At 50.3% G+C, this 19,150-nt stretch overlaps 1 protein-coding gene across 1 annotated transcript; it reads right to left on the bottom strand.

Moving 5' to 3' along the window:
- Nucleotides 1-2,629: 2,629 nt before the first annotated feature.
- Nucleotides 2,630-19,142, bottom strand: LOC143639777 (F-box-like/WD repeat-containing protein TBL1X). The gene is made up of 6 exons (XM_077107842.1): nucleotides 19,055-19,142; nucleotides 16,150-16,224; nucleotides 15,716-15,843; nucleotides 14,036-14,201; nucleotides 12,286-12,387; nucleotides 2,630-5,843 (listed from the first exon to the last, which is right to left on the bottom strand). Exons 1-6 carry the CDS (start codon nucleotides 19,115-19,117, stop codon nucleotides 5,817-5,819), a joined length of 561 nt encoding a protein of 186 aa, XP_076963957.1. The 5' UTR covers nucleotides 19,118-19,142; the 3' UTR covers nucleotides 2,630-5,816.
- Nucleotides 19,143-19,150: the final 8 nt, after the last annotated feature.

Here is a 19,150-nt window from a genome sequence, read left to right on the forward strand (position 1 = left end):
AGGGATGTGACTTGGGTCTGGGCTCTGTAGTCCTGAGGCTGTACACGTCCCTTGTTCTCTAGAAGTTCGTCCTTGCTGTCCCGTCACTGCATGGTCAAAACATAGCATCTCTGAAGTCCCACTCTTATTACTGTGTTAGAGCTTCCTCCCGAGAATCCTCTTCATGCCAGAAGATGCCATTCCACATGGACGGGCTTGGGAGTGGAAGGATTCCTTCTAGGCCACTCTGCCTAGTTGGCGTTAGTAGTTCTGAGGCTGGCTGTAATGTGAAGCGTAAGATCCATGTCTTTGGGGGAAGTAGTTACATAAAATAAAGTAATTGTGACTGAGCACCCAGTCCGACTTGGATTCTATCCAAACAAAATACCCAACAGATGCTCTTCCTGCCAGTATGATGCCAAAGAGCAGCAGCATAGAGGACCATAGAGCTGCACAGCATAGCTTTGATCCCCAAATTCCCATGTCATATTGAAACCTGAGATTAAGAAATCCATGGAACCTGACCTGTACTTACAGCACTGCCTACATCTCCACCTTTCCATCAGTTAAAATTTCATCCATCAATTATTTATCTAGAAAAGACTATTTTCCAAAGATGCTGTAGACATGTGTCCCATGGGACCTCCCTTTGTATCTAGATTAGGACTCCCTTTCATTCTAGAAAAGCTGTCCAGATTTTGGAGTCACAAAGCTGCAGGTGGATTCAGAGTTCAATGTGACCTCAGGGATCTCAGGGCAATTTCTGCTGCATCTCCTAAGGGGAGAGGGACCATGCACACCTTGACCAAAAGTCCGGAGGGGCAGAGGTGTGAAGGAGGTTTGTGTTTCCTGGGGGGCTACTGTGTGGTTATGTCAGTCAACTGTGTTTACCTCCATGGTATTGGCCACACAGACTGATTTTGGCTGCTTCTCTGCGTGCAGCCCCCGACCTGGTTCTCCAGTTCTTAGAGCTGCCAAGTGTCCTTCTCATTCATCCTCGTTGGCAAGTAAGAACCCCGACTGGCCTGCTTACCCAGTTACAAGTCCTCCTCGCTGGTGCGTCAAGCAGCTAGCTGACACTCCCAGCATGGTGGTTCTGACTGGGATAAGCTCAGATGAGGATAAGTGGAGACTTCCTCCCATCCTGGCTGCCTACCAGATGGAAGAAAGAACACTAGAGATATGACTTCAGGAAACACAGGAAATGCAGAGATAACAGTGGGCAGATAAACAACAGAGACAGCCTTGGTTTTGAGCCCTTTTCCTATGAGGCTGCAGGCATGTCCATTTGCTGTTTTGTTATTACTTAAGATGCCAGGTGCTACAGTAGGGAGGCTAGGGGAAACGATCCAGGGAAACAGCCATGCTGGTGAGGATAGGAGAGAAGGGATACTTCCAGGAGGGAAGTTCTCGGGGTGAGAGGGAATTGGGACCTGGAACCAAGGGGCTGGGTGGTCTGTGAGGAGACCATGACAGAGACAGAGCTGGGAGTGGAACTGTGGGGCAAGATGAGGTGGTACCCCTCAGATAGCGTCCACTGGATTTTAAGCGGGCCAGTTTATTAGCCCATTTATTTACTACCATAAAAAAAAAAAATTTGTAGTTAGGTTGGGTGCAGTGCTGCCCACCTGTGATTCCCGAGGTAGGAGAATCACAAATTCCAGGCCAGCCTGGTCAACCTTGCAAGACCCTCTCTCAAAATAAAGGGTAAAAGGGCTTGAGGAGCAGCCCCTGGGCTCAATCCCCAGTTAAAATCAAACAAACAAAACCATTAGTAGTTGGCTCCTTTCCCTAATTTCACACCAATATCAACGTCTACAGTTGTGTAGCTACAACAGAATCTAGATACCCTGCCATTTTCCTGGGCAGTCTCTAATAAGTGTTTGAGGCTAACTCTCTTCCTGACCAACCACCCATTCTCCAGAGAACCAACTTCAAATTTTAGCACACGAGTTCTTCCATTTCCACCCTCCCTACAGTCCAGTCTGCACTGGGCCCTGTCCTGTGGACAGTATTCTCCAGGCAGGCCCGTGTGCTCTGGGCTGGCTCACCCAAACTGTCGATGAGATGCTTCACAGACAGAACACCCAGACCAAGGGAAAAAGGTTAGTTCATTCAAATCTGGATTCTTACATAGAAGGGCATAAGACTAGCTCCACTCCTCCTTCCCTTCTCCCACACTCCACAAAGTGACACCCAGCAACAGAAATCAAGATTCGGCATGCAAAGGTGCCTGGAACACTTTCTGGGATCATGAAGGTTGTCCGTAAATATCTTAACAATGGCACTGACCCGGGGGGTTCTAGCCCACATATACAGGGGATTTTAGCCCAGATCACAGGGATCCATGTGGTCTTGCTGCCAACCAGCACCCCACTTCAGTCAGTCCCCAGTCAGCTTCTCTGTGTAAGCCCAGCTCGTCTGGCCCGTTTCTCTTGGGTCCACAGCAGCTCAGGGCCAGTCCTCAGACACCAGGTCTGGCCTGTTCCAGAACACTGCTACATCGTGGCCTTCAGACACCCCCACCCCAGTTAAGGGGCAATCCTGGGAAGAGGCAGTTATTTCCGTAAAAGACAGAATTCTGTATCCATTGATCAGTGTCAATGTGGGAGTTACCCAGACAGACGGAGAAACCACAGGCACCCAGATCTCTAATATCAAAATAGAGCAATTTATTCAAGACACTGAATATGATCTGTCGATTCTCTCTTGAAACAAATGAGCTATGACACACAAGGTGATTTTTTTTCTTTCCCAAGAGCGTGAGGAGTGGCGGGGAGTAGAGAAAATGGGGGACAGATATTAACAGAATCTGGAAAATGCTGACGGAGAACCACGTCTGGCTGTACGTCTGACACAGACAATAAAAACTGCAGAAGCCAGAATCTAAAACTTCAGTGAGTGGTGGAAGAAACATTTCTGCATTTGACAAGAAACACAATGAAGAAAAAAAGAGCAGGAACAAGAGGTTAAAAAAAGGAGAAAAATAACAAGGAAAAAAGCAGATCTTTAAGTTGGACAAAGTGCACTTCACTTGGCTCCATGATCTATTTTTAGAAAGAACAAAAAGTCAAGTCCTACGGTGTGGAGTAGAGTCAGAGCATCAAACCCTGCAACGTCCACCTGGCCCTTCCAGGCCCCCGTGGGGCAGCTCTTGCCTCCCAGGTAGATGCTGGACATGGCTCTTGGTCACTTTGAACCCCACCAAAGATTCCAAAGAGGATTACTGCATTATGTCTGCTTTCAAGGTTAGATTTGGTCACTAAGACTGAAGCATTCCTCACAATTATTAAGAGCTGTAAACAACGTAGAACAGTAATTGCATGATACACGGGCCACCCCTTGACTACAAGGATGAATCTAATGGCGCTCTGGCAGAAGGGTGAACAATGGTCTGTAGACACGGAGGTTCCACAAATTGCTGTCGACCATGGTGTTCTGTGGATGGGGGATGGACTTCAGGGGCATGAGATGCATGCCCCCGTCTGGTCCCCTGGTGGCCCATGCTCACTTGAGTCCAGAGGCTAGTTGTGAAGCAGGAAGGTGGGCAGGCTGCTTCATCCTTCTCGGGCTCCCTCCTGTGCAGGAATTTGTCACGAGCCTGCAGCCCTCAGCTCCAACCTAACAATTCTGATGAGGCTCAGATTTATCGAGGGGCTAATGAGACCCTGGCTACCGACATCCATGTGCAGATTGTCTATTGAGTCCCTGACGTAGCCCACGGCAGTAGAGGGCTTGTCCAAGGAGCCATATCCCAGCAATGGGCTAACTTTGGACAGCTGGTATTCTGTAGAGAGAAACATTTTTACTTGGGGAACAGTAAAGATTGTGTTTGTCTGGCTCCCCAAAATCTGCACCCCAAACCTAATGCATCTTCAGGGCAGGAACCTACTGGGGGACACCTGCTCTGTTCAATGATGACCCATGCAACTTTGGCTTTCTTTGCTGAGTATTTAGGTACCACAGCTGGAACACCACACTCAATAACACGAGCACCTCTTGGTCTTTCTGGGCTTGCAAAATTCACATACCAAAGTGGAGGTGAATTCATGGTCTGAGAAGGATTACCGCACTCTGGTATCTGCAGATGGCCTCTGAGCATGCTCAATCGTATAGGTAGCCCCTGCTCTTCCATGATGGGTGGCTTTTGGCTCCATGGAGAGGTGCATCCGTCTTGAGCTACAGGAACACAGAGCTGACTGAAATCAGCCCCCTAGGCTTCTCCATAGCCTAACCAACATTTCCTGCCCTTCCCTATGCTCACAGGAAAATCAGAGAGAAGAGGCCCCGTCTTTCCATCTGTTCCCCCATTGCTAATTTAAAATCAGTGTTAAGTTATGACGAGGGTACTACAGTCACCTGATCCCACGACAGCAAACCTTGCTAGGAACACAAAAACTTATTTTTTTAAAAATTTAAAACAAAAGCAACAAAAAGTCCCCACCCTTTTTCTAGTCTCTTGTGAAAGAACCGATAAAGCCGGTAGACGTGGTTAGTAACATTCTACCTATGTGATGATTCACCTCCGGGAATGACATTCCGTGTTATTTGTCTTCTCTAGACCGAGGTACGCTCTGGGGAGCCTTCAGGTCTACTTTGCAAGTATTTTCCCAGTGTGTGCTCTTGGGGAAGTGAACACTGGAAGCTATATTTCTGGGGAAAAGGCGAAGGTGACAGGCGCAGCAGAGGCCGGCTGTCGGTTTGGAAGCCTCCCTCACTTCTTTCGCACCAGCTGCCAACGCGCAGGACCATCCATCCGTCTTCCACCCAAGGTCTTAAATGCCTTCCACACAGCTGACGGAAGAGGGGTGAGACACCTCGGGCTGCCAGTGACGTCTGACATTTTTTTTTTTTCCTTTTTAAATATGAATCACAAAGCTCTCTATGTCTGATGGCCATTTTAGGATTTTAAAATCGTTTAAACATAAAAATATCTTTTTTTTTTTTTTTCCAAAAATACTCCAGGCTCTTTCTCTTATAAGTCATTTTTTTTCTCCTGTAAAAAGTCCCCCTCCCTGCCTTCTTACATAAAGCACTTATTTATGCGCCAAAAGTGCCCTTGAGACCTAAGATGTGGAGCAGCTACGGGAGAGCAGAGGGGAGCGGGGCAGCGGACGGGTGGGGAGAGCGCTGCCCATCGAGGCTTTCCTTGTCACCCTGTCCGCTGGCCGCCTCTGTGTGTGTGTGTGTGTGTGGGGGGGGGGCGTGAAAAGGGACACGGGACCAAAGCGGAATGGCGCAGGGGGCAAGGAATGACCAAGGGGGAAAGAAGCAACGAACCCCAGACAGTTTCCATCTCACGTGGAAGGCCCTGGACCACAGAATTCCAGTGGACAGAGAAACCACCCAACCACCAGGTTCTAGAAAACAGAGCTGGGAGGACAAAGTCGCGCTTCCTCAGTCCAAACTGGTCTCGGAGCAGCCTTTGTGGGAGCAACGTGGTGTCCAGATCGCCCGGGGGGACCCGAAGGAGGCGGTCCCCACCTTTTGGTTGATCACAGCATCTTCTTTTTGGCACAGCTTTTTTTACTATCCCCTTCCCATTAGCCCCAGGAGCCCACTCGGGATGGAAACCGAACCTGCGCCGCCGACGGCTCGCCCTTCCCTGGCTCAGACGCCTGGGCGGGACCTTGCCCAGGGCTCCCGGTCTGCTTTTAACTTCAGGATGAAGATTACGAGAAAAATAGAGGCTCCCGCGGCCAGGGACAAGTCCATTTCAAAGTACACTCTAAGTCAAGCTCGAACACGGCTGGAGCGGGCGGACGGGGGAGAGCGGCGACCCGCGCATCCACGGCTGGTCCGTTAGGCTTTTCCCTTTCCTCTCTGACGTTTCCCGTTTACTTCCGCAGATCTAAAACACACACCTGGGAGGAAACGTAAAGCACCCGTTACCTTCAGAAACAGCACGAATCCGCCACCAGAAGTCTAAACTCTACCACACCCGCTTGCTTCCCCTGGTTCCTTTAGTAGCTTGATTCTCGCGCCCTCTTTTCTATCTCCCACTCGCCGGCGTTCTCATTTCTCCCATAATCCCTTGCAGTTCCAAAATCGTGTTCTCACCTTCCTTCCAGAATGCCCTGCACTAACCTCCAAGCCCTTCTTTATCCCAGAATCCTGTTTTCTTGAATCTCCCACAATCCCTGGCTTCTCTCACAATGCTGTTCTCACCTCCCTCCCAGAATCCTTCGCTCTGGCCCACAAGTCCTTTTCCCCAGAATCCTCTGTTCTTGAATCTCCCAAAATCCTTTGCTCCTCCCAGAACTCTGTTCTTGCCTTCCTCCCAGAATCCTTTGCTCTGACCTGCGAGTCCTTTTCTCCCAGAATCTGGTTCTCTCAAATCCCCCACAATCCCTTGCTTTCCCTATAATTCTCTTCTCACCTTCTTCCCAGAAACCCCTGCTCTGACCAGCTAGTTCTCCTTACTCCCAGAATCCTGTTCTCCTTCCTCCCACAACCCCTTGCTTCTCCTAGAACCCTAAGGCTTTCAATTATACTACAATCCTGTTCATATTTTCCTCCCAGAATCAGCAGTGACACAAAGCCCTTCTTTCTCCCAGAATCCTCTGGTAGCTTAATTATCCCATAATCCCATGCCTCTCCCAGTATCCTCTGTTCCTTAATTCCAACAATCCCTTGCTTTTCCTAAATCCTCTTACCTTCCTCCCAGAACTCTTTGCTCTAACCAACTAGTCCTTCCTCCCAGAATACTGTTCTTGCTCCTCCCACAATCCTTTGCTTTTCCTATAATCCTCTTACCTTCCTCCCAGAATCCTCTCCCTGCCCCACCAGTCCTTTCTCTCACAATCCTCTGGTAGCTGATTTTCCCATAATCCCATGCTTCTCCTGCAGTATTGTCCTTAACTCTTCCATAATTCCTTGCTTTTTCTACAATCTTCTCACCACCTTCCCAGAATCCTCTGCCCTGACCCACCAGTCTTTTCTTTCACAATCCTCTTCTCCCATAATTCTTTTTCAACCACGATCCTCTTTATTACTCCCAGAATCCTGTCATGACCCACAAAACCTTTCTCCTGGAATTCTCTGGTCACTTGATTCTCCTGCAATCTCGCGCCTCTCCCAGAAACCAGTTCACTTATTTCTCTCACAATCTTCTATTTCTCCCACAAGCCTGTTCAGACTTTCCTCCCAGAATCCTCTGCCCTGACCCCCAAGTCCTTTCTCCCAGAGTCCTGTCCCTTAATTCTCCCACAATTCCTTGCTTTTCCTATAATTCTGTTCTCACCTTCCTCCCAGAATTCCCTGCTCTGACCGGCTAATCCTCCTTACTCCCAGAATCCTGGTTCTCCTTCCTCCCACAACTCCTTGCTTCTCCCAGAACCCTCTGGCCCTCAATTATCCCTCAATGTTCTTCACACCTTCCCAGAATCAGCTGTGACACACAAGCCCTTCTTTCTCCCAGAATCCTCTGGTAGCTTGATTCTCCCATAATTCCATGCTTCTCCCAGAACCCTCTGGTAGCTTGATTCTCCCACAATTCCTTGCTTTTCCTACAATCCTGTTGTCTTTCTGCCCAGAATCCTCTGCCCCGAACCTGCAAGTCCTCCTTTCACCCAGAATCCACTGCCCCAGGACCTGCAAGTCCTCCTTCCTCCCAGAATCCTCTGCCCTGGGACATGCAAGTCCTCCTTCCTCCCAGAATTCTGTCCCTTAATTCTCCCACATTTCCTTGCTTTTACTATATAGTTCTGATCTCACCTTCCTCCCAGAATCCCCGGCTCTGACCAGCTAGTTCTCCTTAATCCAAGAATCCTGTTCTCCTTCCTCCCACAACTCCTTGTTTCTCCCAGAACCCTATGGTTCTCAATTATCCCACAATCCTGTTCACATCTTTCTCTCAGAATCGGCCGTGACACACAAGCCTTTTCTTTCTCCCAGAATCCTCTGGTAGCTTAATTCTTCTATAATTCCATGCCTCTCCCAGTAGTCTCTCTTCCTTAATTCCAACAATCCCTTGCTTTTCCTAAGTTCTTACTTTCCTCCCAGAACTCTCTGCTCTGACCAACTAGTCCTTCCTCCCAGAATCCTGTTCTTGCTCCTCTCACAATCCTCTTTTCCCTATAATCCTTTTACCTTCCTCCCAGAATCCTTTCCCTGCCCCACCAGTCCTTTCTCCCACAATCCTCTGGTAGCTGATTGTCCCATAATCCCATGCTTCTCCCACAATCCTGTCTTTAATTCTCCCACAATTCCTTGCTTTTCCTATAATCTTCTCACCTTCTTCCCAGAATCCTCTGCCCTGACCCACTAGTGTTTTTTCCTCACAATCCTCTTCTCCCATAATTCTTTTTCAACCACGATCCTCTATTACTCCCAGAATCCTGTCATGACCCACAAAACCTTCTTTCTCCCAGAATTCTCTGGTCACTTGATTCTCCTACAATCTCGTGCCTCTCCCAGAAACCAATTCACTTATTTCTCTCACAATCTTTTACTTCTCCCACAAGCCTGTTCAGACCTTCCTCCCAGAATCCTCTGGCCCGACCCCCAAGTCCTCCTTCCTCCCAGAATCCTCTGGCCCGACCCCCAAGTCCTCCTTCCTCCCAGAATCCTCTGGCCCGACCCCCAAGTCCTCCTTCCTCCCAGAATCCTCTGGCCCGACCCCCAAGTCCTCCTTCCTCCCAGAATCCTCTGGTAGCTTGATAATCCCATAATTCCATGCTTCTCCCAGAATCCTCTGGTAGCTTGATTCTCCCACAATTCCTTGCTTTTCCTACAATCCTCTCTCTCCTTTTGCCCAGAATCCTCTGCCCCCAGATCTGCAAGTCCTCCTTTTGTCCAGAATCCTCTACCCCAGACCTGCAAGTCCTCCTTTCTCCCAGAATCCTCTGCCCCGACCCCCAAATCCTTTCTCCCCGAAGCCTGTCCCTTAATTCTCCCACAATTCCTTGCTTTTCGTATAATTCTGTTCTCACCTTCCTTCCAGAATCCCCTCCTCTGATCGGCTAATCCTCCTTCCTCCTACAACCCCCTGGCCTTCAATTATCCCACAATCCTGTTCACTCTTCCTCCCAGAATCAGCCATGACACACAAGCCCTTCTTTCTCCCAGAATCCTCTGGTAGCTTGATTCTCCCACAATCCCTTGCTTCTCCCTGAATCCTCTGGTAGCTCGATTCTCTCACAATTCCTTGTTTTTCCTACAATGCTGTTTTCACCTTTCACCCAGAATCCTCTGCCCTGGACCCGCAAGTCCTTCTTTCGCCCAAAATCCTGTCCCTTAATTCTCCCACAATTCATTGCTTTTTCTACAATCTTCTCAACATCTTCCCAGAATCCTCTGCCCTCAGACCCACTAGTCTTTTCTCTCACAATCCTCTTCTCCCATAATTCTTTGTTTCAACCACAGTCCTCTTCTTTACTCCCAGAATCCTGTCATGACCTACAAAACCTTTCTCCCGGAATTCTCTAATCACTTGATTCTCCTACAATCTTGTGCCTCTCCCAGAAACCAGTTCACTTATTTCTCTCACAATCTTTTACTTCTCCCACAAGCCTGTTCAGACCTTCCTCCCAGAATCCTCTGGCCCGACCTCCAAGTCCTCCTTCTTCCCAGAATCCTCTGCCCCCCCAAGTCCTTCCTCCCAGAATCCTCTGCCCCGACCCCCAAGTCCTCCTTCCTCCCAGAATCCTCTGCCCCCCCCCAAGTCTTTCCTCCTAGAATCCTCTGCCCCGACCCCCAAGTCCTCCTTCCTCCCAGAATCAGCCATGACACACAAGCCCTTTGTTCTCCCAGAATCCTGTGGTAGCTGATAATCCCATAATTCCATGCTTCTCCCAGAATCTTCTGGTAGCTTGATTCTCCCACAATTCCTTGCTTTTCCTACAATCCTGTCTTTTTCGCCCAGAATCCTCTGCCCCCGGAACCCCAAATCCTTTTGTCCAGAATCCTCTACCTGCAAGTCCTCCTTTCTCCCAGAATCCTCTACCCCGGACCTGCAAGTCCTCCTTCCTTCCAGAATCCTGTCCCTTAATCCTCCCACAGTTCCTTGCTTTTCTTATAATTCTGTTCACACCTTCCTCCCAGAATCAACCGTGACATACAAGCCCTTCTTTCTCCCAGAATCCTCTGGTAGCTTGATCTTCCCATAATCCCGTGCTACTCCCCAAATCCTCTGGTAGCTTGATTCTCCCGCAATTCCTTGCTTTTCCGATAATCCTGTTCTCTCCTTTTGCCCAGAATCTTCTGCCCCGGACCCGCAAGTCCTCCTTTCTCCCAGAATCCTCTGCCCTGACCCCCAAGTCCTCCTTCCTCCCAGAATCCTGTCCCTTAATTCTCCCACAATTTCTTGCTTTTCCTATAATTCCGTTCTCACCTTCCTTCCAGAATCCCCTGCTCTGACTGGCTAATCCTCCTTACTCCCAGAATCCTGTTCTCCTTCCTCCCACAACCCCCTGGCCCTCACTCTCCCACAATCCTGTTCACATCTTCCTCCCAGAATCAGCCGTGACACACAAGCCCTTCCTTCTCCCTGAATCCTCTGGTAGCTTGATTCTCCCACAATTCCTTGCTTTTCCTACAATCCTGTTTTCACCTTCGCCCAGAATCCTCTGCCCCGGGACCTTCAAGTCCTTCTTTCGCCCAGAATTCTGTCCCTTAATTCTCCCACAATTCCTTGCTTTTCCTACAATCCTGCTCTCACCTTCCTCCCAGAATCCCTTGCTCTGATCCATTAGTCCTTTCTCCCACAATTCTTCTCCCATGATCCTTTGTTTCACCAATTCCCTTCTTCCCTCCCTCCCAGAATCCTCTGTCAAGACCTCTCTCAGTCTTCTTTGGTCACTTGATTCTCCCACAATTCCTTCCCTCTCCCAGAATTATGTTCACTTATTTCTCACAATCCTTTACTTTTCCCACAACCCATTTCTCCCCTTCCTTCCAGAATCCTGTATGCTGACCCCAAATCCTTCTTTCACCCAGAATCCTCTTCTCTATTCCTCCCGGAACCCCTTGGTTCTCAGAATCCTCTGGCTCTTAATTTCCCCACAATCCTGTGCTCCGACCTGCAAGTCCTCCTTTCTGCCAGTATCTCCTGTTCTTATTTCTCCCACTGACCCCTGGCTTCTCCTAGAATCCTCTTCCCTTGATTCTCACAACCCAGTTCTCATTTCTCCCATAATCCCCCGTATCTTCCACAATCCTGTTCCTACCTTCCTCCCAGAACCCTCTGCTTACACCTGCAATTCTTTTTCTCTCCCCCAGAACACAAGTCTGTGTGTGGCTCTTGAGAACACTGGCCAGGCTAGTCTTTTTTTTTTTTTTTTTTTTTTAATAAGTTTATTCCTAGGCACGGTGGCCAACACCTGTAATCCCAGTGGCTCAGGAGGCCGAGGCAGGAGGATCCGAATTTGGAAGTCGGGAGAGCAACTTAAGCAAAGCCCTAAGCAACTTCAACCCTGGCTCAAACACTAAAAAGGGCTGGGATGTGCTCAGGGGTTAAGTCCCCTGGGTTCAATCCCTGTACCAATAAAAATAAAAACCACACTCTATTGGAACAGAATCCTGAAGGGACAGAATCTGTAGTAATAGGTAATTTCTGAGCAGCTCATCAAGTGAATAAGATCAATGGGGAAAGTCGGGTCAAGGACAACGTAGGAACCTACAGAGCAGCCACAGTCGTGGGCACATAGACCAGACAACCCTGCCCTTGGGGAACATCTGAGGGACACGCTGACACTCAGCCAAACAGGCAGAACTGCCCCTGCCTTAGACGTCAGGGCAGCCTCAAGTCCTGGAGGGAATAAAAATCTGGACGTGCCACAGAAATAGAACAGGGACCCAGGGGACCTGCCGGATGGAAGGCCGCCTCTTGCCACCCGTGGGGCCCAGGCTGAGGCAAGAATGCAGAGCCGAGACTGAGCAAGTCTCTAAACCCTGGTACTAGGGACATTTGGGTTGGACACTTCTGTGCTGCAGGGATGTTCTGGGCATGGCAGGAGGTTTAACCGCCATCTTGGTCTCCACCTGAAAGAGGCCAGTAGCACCCTTCCTGAAGTCAGCCATGACCCCAAAGGCTCCTGTCTACCATCTACCATCTCCCCTCAGAGAGACAGCAGTCGCCCAGTTTGAGAACCAAACTCAGTCAAAAGGACGCTAACTACAGTGACATTCTGGAAGGGGCCAAGAGAAGGGCAGGCCCAGACGTGGTACCCACCCCAATGGAAGATTCCTTCACGCAACAGCAGGTGGAGCGCCTGCCGGGTGCCGGGGTTGCAGGACAGGGAGCCTGGAAGTTCCCTGGGTGTCCCCCACCCACTCTAGTCCCCAGCAACCTGAGATGCCACTCACAGAGCCATCGGACGCACTGGCGCCCACTTTGTCTCCTCGAGCGTTCCAGCACACCTCGAAGATGCCACCTGTGCCCCGGTAGCTGTGGACGAGACTTCCACTCTGCAAAGGAAAGCAACCGTCACTTGATAGGCGAGGAGCCCCGCCAACTGGCAGGAGTACACGGTCACTCCTCCTCACCTGTCCCCACTGTCCATCACAAAAATGCCCCACTGTGTAGTTCTGAAAAGGACTTCCACTCGACACGGGTGGCTGTGGACATGTAACCCTCAGACCACCAACTCTGAAGGATGGGACTGCCCCCGACCCCCAGAGCACTGGCCATGGCTGTCCTCAGCCAGAGACTGGGGGTGCGGGCAGCCTAGGTCAGCTGGGGCTGTGGGCCGCATGCATGTACCTCAGGGACTACCCACTGGCTCTTAAAAAAAAAAGTTAAGAAATTCTTACTAAAGACCGATGTGATATTTTATACCTTTATTTTATTTATTTCTATGTGGTGCTGAGGATCGAACCCAGCGCCTTGCACATGCTAGGTGAGTGCTCTACAGCTGAGCCCCAGCCCTAGATTTCTCTTTTAATGGCACTTGGGGGCAGCTATGTAATGACCATCATGTTATGAAGTCATTCCCTGGACAAGTAGTTTGAAAGAACAAACGCATGCCCCTTTGGTCCTGGGGTGCTAGCTAAGACCACAGGCGATTAGCTTCTGGTGGGAACCAGACAGCGTTAACTTGAGAAGCGCCAGAGAGGTGTGAAGCAGATGCTGGGGAGACTCAAAAACCCTCACCACTGGACTGGTTACAGTGGGAGATGTCCCAAGACAGGCCAATGGGCTGTCATCAACCAGAGTCTTTAAAGGGTGGTATTACCCCAGTGGCCCCCCCGTATTTTTTTTTTTATTTCTTGCCCGTATTGGTTTGGTCATACACACATTTACTTATGCACACATATACCACATAGTATCATCAACCTTATTATTTGTAGTGCTAGGGACTGAACCCAGGGTCTCATGCATACCAGGTAAGCGCTCCACCACTGAGCCATATCCTAGCCCCTTGATCTCTATTAAATGGCAGCAAAGTGTAATGAAAACTGTACTTGGAAGAGACCTAAATCCTTGGTTATTTCCAGTGGCTTCAATCACACCACCTTCTCTTCCATTAGAATGGGAATAAAGGGCTCTGGGTGAAGTTCAGGGCACAGCGCTGGCCTACAAGCCTGAAGCCCTGCATTGGATCCCCAGCACAACAGACATACAACGGGCAAACAAGATGAGAATCAAGAGCTCTCCTGATTCTTTTTAGTCCCCTGTTAAAGGACAGCCCAGTATTGACTTTGTGCTGCTGCAGTGACGCTGGCCAGGTCCCAGTTGGCTGGTCCCCCTGGACTGCTGAGATGAAGGGACGCCTCCCACCACCCTCCACCAGGGGGCAGCCTTTCCAGCTTTCCCCAGAGCACTAAGGATGGCAACTCCCTGTAGAAGGTCTTCCAAGATGACAAGCTCAGAGCTTGGCCTAGAGACAGACACCCCCTGGAGGAAGGGACCTGCTCTAGGCTTCGTGGAGGGGAAGACCCCACACCCTCGGGAGCACAAGGCAGGGAGCACTTGGCCTGGGTCGGCCTGGGGAGTCCAGCCTTGCTCTCTACTTTAGGCAGTCCTAACGTCACTGCTGCAAGCTCGGGTGCCCGAAAACGTGGGCCTTGAGGCACTGGTTTGGGGAAGGTTGGGGCCGCAGGGCTGCGAGGTTACCTGAGTATTCCAGATATGGACACACTTGTCAAAGGAGCCACTGGCCAAGTATTTGCCATCAGGACTGAAGGCTACACTGTAGACAGGTTCCTGATGTTTGGTTAGTGTGTGGATACAAACGCCCCGCTCCACATCCCACAGTCGAACCGTAGAATCAAACGAAGCACTGGGAAGAGAGCACAGAAAGCAGAAGCGGGTCAGCAGGCCAGCTTTTCACAGATCTCTACGACGCCTAAGGGACTCTCAGAAGCCTTCCCCTCCAGCCTCTGCCGTGAGCGAAAAACAAACCAGAGCGCATTTTCTCTTCTGGACTGTGAACTCAAGACACTAGAGGGAGCTTTATCTTTGGCGCTGTTATAAGGGAAACAAATGGATACTCATTTACTTCCTGTTTTTCTTTTGCATTGCTCAGAGTCAAATCCAGCTCCTGGCCAGGTTGCCCAGGTTGGCCTCAAACTTGCAATCCTCCTGCCTCAACCTCCCAAATTGCTGGGATTACAGGCATATGTCACAACAATGTTGTTCTAAGCGTTATCACTACCAAGAGTAGGGCTGCGGGTGTAGTTCAGTGGCAGAGCACTTGGCTGGTGTGCAAAGGACCTGGGTTCCATCCTCAGAACTACAAGAAAACAAACCAAGAGTGGACTGCCACATCCCTTGGGGTACAGTGTGCATCAGGATGCAGCAATTCTGTGGCCTGAAGCCCTGTCTTTTGGGAAGGCCATCTTTGTTCCTGATGACCACGCTTTCCCAGTTCTGGTATCTTAGAAAATTCACTGTTAAATGTTGGGGCAGGCAGATCTGGCTGGAGTTGGGGAACCTCTGATCTCCACCCCAAATTCCTGCTGCTAGGAGCTCTGAGTGGGATGCAGCAAACCCAGGTCTAAGCTGAAGGCTTTCAGTTTTGTTCTAGTAAAAAAATTTTTGCTAAAGCCAAATTCCTGAAGCCTGATACAGACAAGATTCCTTCTACTGGACTCACAGCTAAAGCAATCAGGCCTCATCTGATTGAGCTGGCCCTTCACATCTGCAAGGGGGTGCAATGGCAGATCCCATCAACCACAGATCAAAAACAACTAGGAAAAAGACTGCCGGTATTGAATACGCCACAGGCCCTCAACAATGCCGTCTAACAATGGCTCATGCATTTAGACAGCATCAGGTATCAAGTGAGCTATACAGGACGTGAAATTCTAGACGACGTGCACAGGTTATATGCCAACACATGAGGGATTGAGCACCACACCTGTGATTTCAGTATCCACAGCTCATCCAGGAACCAACCCCTATGGATATTCAGAGAAAACAGTATTATCTCATTGGCACCTTCAAAATGCAGTAGTGTTCTGTCTAGCTGGACAGGCTTCAAAACACTGGGGACACACCAGCAAAATTCTCTTTTTTGCTCAAGAGTAAATTAAGCCAGGCGCAACGGTGCATGCCTGTAATCCCAGCCACTTAGGAGGCCAAGGCAGGAGAATCACAAGTTCAAAGCCAGCCTCAGCAAAAGCAAGGTGCTAAGCAACTCAGCGAGACCCTGTCTCTATATAAAATACAAAATAGGGCTGGGGCTCAGTGGTTGAGTATATCTGGGTTCAATCTCTGGTACCAAAAAATAAAGAGTGAATTAAGGCTGCGTTCCAGAGGGGAGACGGGAGCATGCGGGCTGGATCCCCTTACCTTGCTAACATGATGTTGGAGTTTGGGTTGCTGGTGGCTGGTCCCGTGGGACTCCACTTGATGGTGTAGATCTCTTTGCTGTGAGCCTGAAGATCATGGACGCACGTGTCTTGCTTCATACTCCAGATCTGGAGAGGGTATGGCCAACGACATGAGCAACGCGTCCCCAACCTGGGGTGGGTCAGCACCTTTCATCCTGGGGGTGCTCCTTTGGCTGCTGGCCCGCGGGGTCCCAGCAGGGTAGGGGAGTTGACAAGGACACAGGTGAAGACCCTCAGCAGAGCACTTGGCTGATAAATGGGCATTCGCTGCCTTGGTGAGGGGGCAACTTACAGGAGGGGTCCCACAAAAACAGAGGAGCGGAATGCGAGACCCTGGGGAACATGGGGCTTGTCCAGGACTGAACGGTCCATCCCGCGAGACGCTGGCCTCACCTTTAACGTCATGTCATCAGAGCAGGATGCTAGCAGCATTCCTGAAGGATCCCACTTGATGGCGTTGACCTCATTCTGCAAAGGGGGAAAGGATTTCAGAAAGGAATGGAAGCCTGTGGGTAGGAAGAGCAGTAAGGCGGCCCTCCACCAGGGGGCGGTGGTGCTCTGCCAGCCTTGCCCTGGGCCCGGGGATTTACCCTGCAGGTCCAATAGGTAAGAACCACACTCAGCAGCCTCCCCCACGCATACTTCCTTAAAGAAATCTCTACTAGGAAGAAAGCCAAATGAAGAATTCACATATAACAAGGAGGGCAAATAAAACCTATAAAACCACAGCTATTTCTGAAGCTGGACTTTGGACACCATTTTCCTATGCACTTTAAATATAAGCGCCCGCTCCCTCTTATCTACATCCAAGATGGTCTCAAGGCAGGCCCAGTGGTATGCACCAGCAATCCCAGGAGGCTGAGGAAGGATGGTGGCAAATATGAGGACAGCCTTTGCAACTTAGTGAGACTCTGTCTCAAAACAAAACAAAACAAAAAGGTGTGGGGGGGGGGGCTGGGTAGAGCAGCCTGGGCTCAGAGTCCCCTGTACCTTACACACAAAGATAGGTGGACAGGGAGTTCAAGACGGGACACAGGACTGCCCGGCTAGACAGCAATGCAACCCAAAGGCACAAATCCACACACCCAGGCCACACAGAAGTGCAAGGGAAACAGACCCACGCTGTCAAGGACAGGAAAACACACGCAGGAGGAACAAAATCCTCCCGGGGGCAGACTGGGCATCTGTCTCCGCTGCAGCTGTGGAGAGGAGCGAGCCCACAGGCAGATCTTAGGGCTGCTGAGCACCGACGTCCATCCCCAGCTGAACCCCACTTCAGTCCTCCTGGGGTCCTTCCCAGGAGTGGAACTTCCTTCCTCTGCCACCCAAGTCACAATCCCTGGGAAGTGTCCAGAAGCAGCTCATTCACAGGTCTCAGGGAGGAGCAGGCTCCATCCATCCAGCCAGAGCTCGGCTTCCAAGGAGCAGCAGCACTTCTAGAGCCAAGCGGTGCGGCGGAGGCAAAGGCAGGGCCGCTAGAAATCAGACCCCGGGCAGCCCCTTAACAGTGGTGGACAGAACAGGGCCAGAGAACAGCTCCGACCAGAAAACGCGGCACAGCCCCAGGGAGACACTGGCAGGACCGCTGACGCCCAGGCTCGAGAAGCCCCTTCTGTGGGACTCGCTGGGCCAGAAGCTGGGAGAGGGGGGTGCTGTCCAGGGAAGTGAGCAAGGCTGGGGACGGTGGTACTCATGTCTCAAGTTACAGCAGCAGCATGATGGCTTTGACCTCCTCCTCTGCCCTCTGGGGATGCTCCAGCACTGAATGCCACTCTGGGCACTGGTGACAAAGACGGAGATGCCTTGGCCCTGGCCTTGCCTCTGCACGTTCTGCAGGAGGTGGACAGAGAAGCAAGCAATGCCAGCCACCGAGGCCAGGAGTGAGGCTGTGCCCTGGGCACCGCCCCAGCTAGCGCCACTCCCAGTGGGGCCCGGGACTTCTGAATGATGTCTTGGGAGATGGGAAGGGCTTGTGAGAGACAGAGGGTCACTGTGTGGTCACCGTGTGGTGCTCAGCCACAGGTTTTCCAGGAGGACTGGGGCATAGCTGCTTTGCGAACGTACCTAGGCACCTGAGGACAGACTCGGTAGAGCCCCAGAGGCCACGCTAAATAGTTTGGTAAGTCAGATGTTCATTATCAACAGTTGTTCTCTGATCTTTCCACGATCTTTGGTTGTCTTGTGATTTCTCCATATCATTTATCATTAACGTGGCACCTCAGGAGCCATGAGTCCAGGGGTGCAGGTGTGGGCTTCTTGATGCTGGTTCTGCTTGAGGTTTGCCAAACCTCGTGAGTACTGATGTTTTCCATCACAGGAAAACCCACTGCTAGCAGCTTCAAGTAAATTTCCTGTTGTCTTTTTTCTTTCCCTGTTACACACAGATGTTTACAGGACTTGCGATTGCCCCACAGATCAAAACTCAGTTCAGTTTTTCAAGGTTTTATCTGTTCTTTGGCCAATTTCTATGAGCTCCTTTCCAAGTCACTAACTTTACTGTGCGACGTCCAATCTGCCATTCAACCCATCTACCAAGATTTCATTTCAAGACATTCATATTTCCTCAGTTCTCAACTTTGTTCATTCATTCATTCATATTTTTGCTTTACTGGGGACTCAACCCCTGAGCTACATTCCCAGCCCTTTTTAGTTATTGAGACAGGGTCTCACTAAGTTGAACTTGCAATCCTCCTCTTGCCTTAGCCTCCCAAGTTGCTGGGATGAGTTGTGTATCACCATGCCTGGTTTTCGTTTATTTTTTAGTTTGTTCTAATTAGTTACACATGACAGTAGAATGCACGTTGACACGTGATACACAAATGGAGTATAACTTCTCCTTCTGGTCGCACTATGATGTGGAATCATTAGCCGCGCACTCATATGCACACAGGATAACAACGTCTGACTCTACTCTCCTTCCTACCCACACGCCCTCCACTCTCCACTCCCTTGGCCTAATCTAGAGAAACTATTCTTCGTACCCCTGCTCCCGCAAAAACCCGGTTCTCCATTCTCAGTGAACATTTCCTGTCTATTCATTTATTGTGAGCACCTTTTTCTTTACGCCTTTACATACTCTCATATCTACTTAATGGCCTTCATTGCAAAATTTAACATCGGGTCACACGAGGGAGTTTTCATCATTCCCTACCCACAACCGGGTCGTAGCGACCACAGCTCCAGGGCCAAGGGCTCTAGACCAACAGGTCTGCCGTGACAATGCCTCCTTCTAGGTGTGAGGCAAACGCTTCCACATCGCATCCTGGTGAGCTGGGCTGACCACGGGAACCCCACTTACTGTGTGCCCCTGGAAGGTTTTGACTGGGCGGTCACAGCCGAGCCTGCACACATGGATGCACATGTCCGTGCTACAGGAGGCAAAGGTAGTGTTGTT

Source organism: Callospermophilus lateralis, chromosome Y (genome assembly GCF_048772815.1).
Source record: "Callospermophilus lateralis isolate mCalLat2 chromosome Y, mCalLat2.hap1, whole genome shotgun sequence".
Lineage (NCBI taxonomy): Eukaryota > Metazoa > Chordata > Mammalia > Rodentia > Sciuridae > Callospermophilus > Callospermophilus lateralis.

Excerpts from the sequence above, each read along its gene's own strand:
- LOC143639777 (XM_077107842.1), bottom strand. The coding sequence starts at position 19,117 with ATGTGCATCCATGTGTGCAGGCTCGGCTGTGACCGCCCAGTCAAAACC. Across the intron at positions 15,844-16,149 it reads CTGATGACATGACGTTAAAG|ATCTGGAGTATGAAGCAAGA; the intron begins GTGAGGCCAGCG and ends TACCCTCTCCAG. Across the intron at positions 14,202-15,715 it reads TCCAACATCATGTTAGCAAG|TGCTTCGTTTGATTCTACGG; the intron begins GTAAGGGGATCC and ends CTCTCTTCCCAG.